The sequence below is a fragment of the Sprattus sprattus genome (genome assembly GCF_963457725.1).
Source record: "Sprattus sprattus genome assembly, chromosome: 10".
Taxonomy (NCBI): Eukaryota; Metazoa; Chordata; class Actinopteri; order Clupeiformes; family Clupeidae; genus Sprattus; species Sprattus sprattus.
Window position 1 is genome coordinate 6485547 of NC_137908.1, and position 7401 is coordinate 6492947.

Genomic DNA, 7401 nt, shown 5'->3' on the forward strand with positions numbered 1-7401 from the left:
AAAAGTGCAGCCGCAAAGCTCAGATGAACACTTAAAAGGAGAACACACCATTGCGTTTGTTTGTTCAGTTGTTGACTACATTCTACATGGCTATTTAGGAGAGGTAGGGAACCACGGTTCATCCAAGAGTGCGCAAAAATATTAGCAGCATGACCTTCTGGCTTTCAGAAGCTTTGCTGATGGTTGGGTGTTTTTACTTCCAATCGTTTATGGATTGTCAGTAAGCCAAACTGATCCTCTAATTATGTTATTTATGGGAGATGGCAATTCCCTGATAATAATACTTTCTTAATCCATACCAATCATTTGCTCATTTTGGATGATTTCACACAAGAAATGTGGGCACAATACTTGAGGGGGGTTAGGTTGGTAAAACATTCACATAGATACCAAGATGGCAGGTATCTCTGGAAAGGATCCGTGCCAAATCGGACCAGATCCACGCCAGGGTCACCTAGCTATCGAGCATGGACATGACTGCAGAATGAATATATCTTGCTACGTACACAGATGAACAAGAAATAAAGTGCTTCCATTTTGAGAAAAAAAGCTCTCTCCCTCATGAACAGTCATAAGGGATTCATTTTGAGTCCATTTACATTACCACTTCTCCCCATACTGCTTATAAACTCCCACATGAGACACCTTTCAGACACTCCCCAGCACCCGTGTCGGAGGGTGCACCCATCCCATCCATCCCATATACAATATTGTACTGCCATATGAGAGTGAAACAAGTCCCGATAATCTTTCTGATAAGATCCATTTACACGAAAGGTAGCCACAGATCCTCTGTTTTTACATATTCCAAAAAGAGCCTTTCAAGTCACCTAGAGCTGGAGCAATGTATAACCAGAAGATGAAAAAGAAGAAAGGAGGGGGGGGTGGGGGGGGGGGGGGTGGCTGATATGTCATGGATGGCGTAGGCAAGTGGGCAGGAACAAGAGGAGGCAGAAAAGGCCCTTTTGCACCTAAAGCGCCCTTATGGATATGGGAGTTAACGTCCACACCTTTTTTTTCATTTTTGTTTTCATTTTTAGGTAAGGCAGGGTGGGAGGGTGGCGGGCTGTGACTCTCCCCTCCCCTCCCCGGCCCAGCCCGGCCCGGCCCGCCCCGGTCCTGGTGGTCTTGTCCTCTGCGGCCAGCATCTCGGCCAGCCCTGTCATGTCTCTGTCTCGGCTCCGGCTAACGGGATGACAAACACTGTGATGTCATCCCCTGAGCCCAGTCTCTCGTTGGGCAGACGCCATCCCCTCTCCTTCAGGATGCCACGCGAGCGCATCAGAAGATCCTGGGCAGCCATTGTGTACCTGAGGTGGGGAGGAAAAGCAAATCAATATTTACACAGAAGCAGAACCTTGTTTAAATGCAAATATGACGGTGGTTCGGACAGGCAATATTGTTTGAGGGAAAATCACTGTCAGCACTTAAAGATGTGTTGTGTCTACTTCTGCTGATGCTGTTAAAATGTGACACGTTTTGTGTATTACTGTATGTAAATATTTTATGGACCACTGTGTGTGTGTGTGTGTGTGTGTGTGTGTGTGTGTGTGTGTGTGTGTGTGTGTGTGTGTGTGTGTGTTCACTGACATCTACTGGTTTTCTTCATGAAATACATCACATTTGTTATTGGCTGCGTGCATGTCCACTTAAATATGATCGCACAGCGGAGAACAAATTACTGAAAACAACTTTAAATCCTCTTTGTAATCCTGCAGATTTGCACGTAAATATATTCAAAGATTTACAAAGATATAGTTCACACAAAAATGAAAATTCTGTCATTATCCACACATTCTCATGCATACTTAACTCCTTTTTGGAGCAAAATAAGACTTAGAGAACTTATCGTCTTATTTCAGGGCATATCTATTTTTGTAAAGCATGTCTGTGAATAATGGCCAGCTCCTTATAGCTATCGACATTTTGTTGGAGAACTAATTTTGAGATGCACTGACAAGCACATCTTTCATTGCTAACAAGTGACATGATGTTCTGCAGATAATGATAGAAATGTCATTTTCTGGGTGGCCCTGTCCCTTTAAGAAAGAGCATTAAGCAAAGGAGACGTGCACCTCATGGGATCACTGGGATCACAGCACGAGAGGAAAGCTGTCACCGCATCTGCAGCGTCCCTATCGGTGGTGACATCCCACAAGCCATCTGTGCCCATGACCAGCACATCATCAGGGCCGTGCTTGTTCTCCGCCAGATTGTACATCAGCACCTGAACATGGAGGAGCAGAGGTGGACAACTGTTAGAACTGCACTTAGAACACATTAGAACTAGAATCAGCTCTGCAAACAACTGTTAGAACTGCACTTAGAACACATTAGAACTAGAATCAGCTCTGCAAACAACTGTTAGAACTGCACTTAGAACACATTAGAACTAGAATCAGCTCTGCAAACAACTGTTGGAACTGCACTTAGAACACATTAGGACTAGAATCAGCTCTGCAAACAACTGTTGGAACTGCACTTAGAACACATTAGAACTAGAATCAGCTCTGCAAACAACTGTTAGAACTGCACTTAGAACACATTAGAACTAGAATCAGCTCTGCAAACAACTGTTGGAACTGCACTTAGAACACATTAGAACTAGAATCAGCTCTGCAAACAACTGTTAGAATTGCACTTAGAACACATTAGAACTAGAATCAGCTCTGCAAACAACTGTTAGAACTGCACTTAGAACACATTAGAACTAGAATCAGCTCTGCAAACAACTGTTGCACTTAGAATACATTAGAACTAGAATCAGCTCTGCAAACAACTGTTAGAATTGCACTTAGAACACATTAGAACTAGAATCAGCTCTGCAAACAACTGTTAGAATTGCACTTAGAACACATTAGAACTAGAATCAGCTCTGCAAACAACTGTTAGAATTGCACTTAGAACACATTAGAAATAGAATCAGCTCTGCAAACAACTGTTAGAACTGCACTTAGAACACATTAGAACTAGAATCAGCTCTGCAAACAACTGCTCTATATGCTTCAGAATTCTCAAGCTTTCACCAGACTAACTAGAGTCAGTTCGGCACATGACAACTCTGTAGTTCTGAGTTCTAAAGCTTTGACTGGTCTCCAATTAAAACTAGAATCAGATCTGCGCATAACTGCTCCATGCTTTTGAATTCTAAAGAGATAATCTGTGATGTTCCTGAATGTGAAATTCTCAGCTGTAGCGTAGCGTGCTAGCTGGTGATTCATAGCATACAGTGCTCCAGGGCACAACCACCTCTCACTAACGTTCACCCCCATGGTTTGAGTCATACAGTCTATTCTGGGAAACACATATGTGTTCACCGGGAGGGAAAATCAGAATAAAAATAGTTTTGTTCAGATTTGTTTCTGTTTTAGATTGATATCTGATTTGTATCAGATATGTGTTTCTGTTTTAAATTGATCCGCCCGCCACTCATCAGTAGTCTACTCTGACACCAAATACACCACAAAACAGTAAACTTGTCCACTAGCCCCGTAGGCTTGACTTAAGGTCCCTGGATGCACGGTGCCATTTAGTCAAGAAAAGCCTAGGAAGTCAAGGAAACCCTAAAAATGTGAAACCTGGGTTTACACACTGATCCTAGGGCATCATACGAAACAAGCAGGGGTGAAGGAAACAAGCTCACAATAGAGGATTGCTAGGACTTATGTCTATGCTAGTTTTAAGGAAAGCAGTGATTATTTTGGGGCAAGAGGCGCAACCTACGTGGCCATAGTGCCAACACCTACCTGACTCATAGACAGATACCTGGGCAGTGGGCATGAAACATTATTTGCATGGATGACACACTTGAGACTTTCACAGACTGTTACGCAAGCCTCATAATTATGTAACACGCCTGAGATGTAGGTCAATCACTGAGTTGGTGTTATGATTTACACCTGACAGTAGACTTTCTCTGAGATGTCTCTTGGAGATGTTAGTGATCTGATAGTTTTGCCAATATAGAAAAAAAATACTTTATAGATGCAAAAAACTTGTTTGCTACAGGAAAGAACAGTGGGACTGATTCAATCAGATCAACAAAAACAAAAACAAAAAACAGAAACTGGCAAAGCTTCACAGAAATGCAAACACTCTTCTGTTTCAGATGAGCTTGCAAAGACATCAAACACAAGACAAATATTCATGGTCACTTAGACTTGAAAGAATTTGTAGTCCTCTGGGATATTGAGTTATGTGTGTGTGTGTGTGTTTGTGTGTGTGTGTGTGTGTGTGTGTGTGTATGTGTGTGTGTGTGTGTGTGTGTGTGTGTGTGTGTGGTGTGTGTGTGTGTGTGCGTGTATGTGTGTGTGTGTGTGTGTATGTGTGTGTGTGTGTGTGTGTGTGTGTATGTGTGTGTGTGTGTGTGTGTGTTGCGTTATAAAGCATTAGGTTTGGCTTGAGGATGTCACATCTGGTTGGTCTCCACACAATGGCTGCCACATGTTGAGCATGTCTCACCTCAGGGCAGCAGGACAGGAAGGGTTTGATGTAGATGTTGGAGTTGTACACTTTCAGCTCGTGATCCCCGAGCCCTCGCGTCACTCCTATGGTGGCCATGACTCTCGCCTGCAGGAGATATGCGTTGACATGAGACATGTGACATGAGACCACAGTGAATGTGAGTTCATGCACGACACACAACTAACTCATACATTTACATTAATACAAACAAATACACACACTCAAACACACTCACACACACATATTTACTTTAATACACACACCATGAGCGCACACACATACACTTTTACATTAATACACACATGTACAGACACCATTCACACACAAACACACACACACACACACACACACACACACACACACACTAACACACACACATACACACACACACAACCATATTTCCTTTAATACACACACCATGAGCAGGCCAGTAGGGCGTTGCGGGTGGAGTGGGCGGTGTGTTGTGGGTGTGCTGTGTGATTCTAGGAAAATCCACTTAAGGGAGATTACAGGCTCGGGAGCATAACTCCAAGGGAGTAATGAGGCTTTCCAGAGCATCTCCTCTCCACTCCACTCACTACACTACCAGCCAGGGGGAGAGAGAGAGATAGAGAGAGAGAGAGAGAGAGAGAGAGAGAGAGAGAGAGAGAAAGAGGAAGGGGAAGGGGAAGGGGAAAGGGAAAGGGAAGAGACAGGAAGAGGAAGAGAGAGGAAGAGAAAGAGGAAGAGAAGGAAAAAGGAAGGGGAAGAGAGAGAAAAAGGGAGGGGAAGAGAGAGAAAGAGGGAGGGGAAGGGAGAGAAAGAGGAAGGGGAAGAGAGAGAAAGAGGGAGGGGAAGAGAAGGAAATAGGAAGGGGGAGAAAGGGAAAGAGGGCAGGGGTCCCCAACAGCAAGTCTGCACTGCTTATCAGGGAAACAGGAATAACAATGGCATGAGCCTGTCATAATTGGAAAGGAGTTAAGCGAGGGCCTCTTACAGTGCACAAACTCCCCGCTGAGAATGAACAAGAGGACATAATAACCTTCCTTCATTCAAAGGCCCTGGAGAGAGAACCAGCCTACTTCACTTTACTTACGCCATTGCTCAATAACACCGCATGCAAGAAGCATGTAATAGGCCGAGCTGTAACCCAGGGGGTTTTAGGCATGGTGAATGTTATGCTACAAAAGCCAGGTTATGGGTTTATTAGGAAGGGAGATATGAACAGCTTGACTGTGTTTCACTGTATACACCAAATCTAAAGCGCTGGAGAAGACCAATGAGCGTGCCTTTGGTATGTGTAACTCGCTGATTCAAAACAAATAAACAAACATACAAACTCATGATACAGTACCTTTTTCCCTTCACCATAGATCAGTGGGAATTTAAGATCATCTTCCACAATGGTCTTGTAAGCCCTACATGGAGAAATTAAAAATAGAAATGTGCGGGGGAAAAACACTCACTGGAGAAACCTTAAAAGTTTTGCTGGCAGGCAAGAACTTCAAGATTTCAGGACACATTATTTTTAGAGAACAATACAAAACAAAAACAAGCAGCAGATGTGAACAGAAATAAACACACACACACACACACACACACACACACACCGCTAGAGTAACCAGAATTGTGGGTGTTTACCAGCCGGTCATTGTGTGGTCCCTGAAAAGCATCTTCTTGCCCAGTTCCTTGTGCTGGATCCGCCGAGGGAACTCGACGTGTGTGAATTCATTTCCCAGAAGCTCCGGTCTCAGGAAGCCCTGGAGGGACAAACAGAGCCGATGTGGTGAAAGCCAGAGCACACAGCCAAAATGATCCATTTATAATTAGCCCAAAGAATGTAATCCAATGCTGTACAGTTATTATGAATAACACACAGTGAGTCAGGGTACGGCTGGGACACTAGAATAACGGCTGAATGAGTTCGGCTTGTGCCTGTGAAATGCCATTATATAAACAGAACTCTCCTAATCTGGGTCACTGGTCCTGACCTTTTCAAAAGAGACAAGACGTAAGTTCATAAGAGCACCTTTCCATTTCCATTTCCATCCTTAGAACGGTGCATATTTGTAACTTACATGAATTACCTGATGACCATTCCTCTGTGAAAAAGGATTGCATACCAGAACTCTCTGACACAGCATTTCATGCAGTAACAGCAACATTCTTTCAGGCAGGAATTTATGCAATAAAGTCAAAAGGGAGAATTGATAGGGGAAAAAAATAATCCTGGCCAGCATTCTGGCTCACAGTGTGGGTGGTCTGATAGCTTTCTTTACAGGTTCTCAATACGCTGGGTGTTACAGTATGATTAACTTTCTTTCTGTGTGTGTGTGTGTGTGTGTGTGTGTGTGTGTGTGTGTGTGTGTGTGTGTAAGTGTATGTCTCTCCCTAGCACTCTTCTCCCTATGTCATACAGAATACCTTCTCATCAATAATGCATGGCAAAACACATAGCTGAGATTCTGGAATATACCTGTATGCAAAAGAGACTGTCAGCAATGGCATTCTATGGAATTCTACAGCACAACTTGGCATTCCATAGTACTGTTACCACGGTTGCCATAAGAAAGAGCTACTGACCAGGTACTGCAGGCGTTGTCTCTCCGACTCTGGAGTGAACTCATTGGACATGGGAATGACCTCGTTGTTACGGATAATTATGGCCCTGTGAAGAATATACAATGTGAAAAACACACTATGCTTACGCTGCATGGTGGGAATAAGTTACAGTGAAGGGAAAATGCATGGTGTGGCTCAAAACCATAATTTTACAGCATGTCTGGCACCACCATTATCCCAAAGGGTAAGTGTTTAGTCTAGCCTGTGTCATTAGCTGCTGAAAAATCAAAGTAGCATGACCAAACAGAGATGATGCAATTGGCTTGGAATGGAATACAAATGATCTGGCTGTTGTTACACAGTTCTGCTAGCAGGGGGTGCTGTTCACAGCAAGGA

The 7401-nt window shown here is 43.6% G+C and overlaps 1 protein-coding gene across 1 annotated transcript in view; it reads right to left on the minus strand.

Annotated features, from left to right (window-relative positions):
* Nucleotides 1-1162: 1162 nt before the first annotated feature.
* The window catches only part of ppm1j (protein phosphatase, Mg2+/Mn2+ dependent, 1J), a gene marked incomplete at both ends in the record, with an annotated part of 23143 nt that continues 16904 nt past the window's right edge, over nt 1163-7401 (minus strand). The window contains 6 exons of the mRNA XM_080846334.1: nt 1163-1310; nt 2076-2227; nt 4462-4569; nt 5798-5861; nt 6085-6203; nt 7027-7111. Of these exons, the coding sequence (XP_080702460.1) occupies nt 1163-1310; nt 2076-2227; nt 4462-4569; nt 5798-5861; nt 6085-6203; nt 7027-7111 (676 nt within the window). The remainder of the gene's footprint in view (nt 1311-2075; nt 2228-4461; nt 4570-5797; nt 5862-6084; nt 6204-7026; nt 7112-7401) is intronic.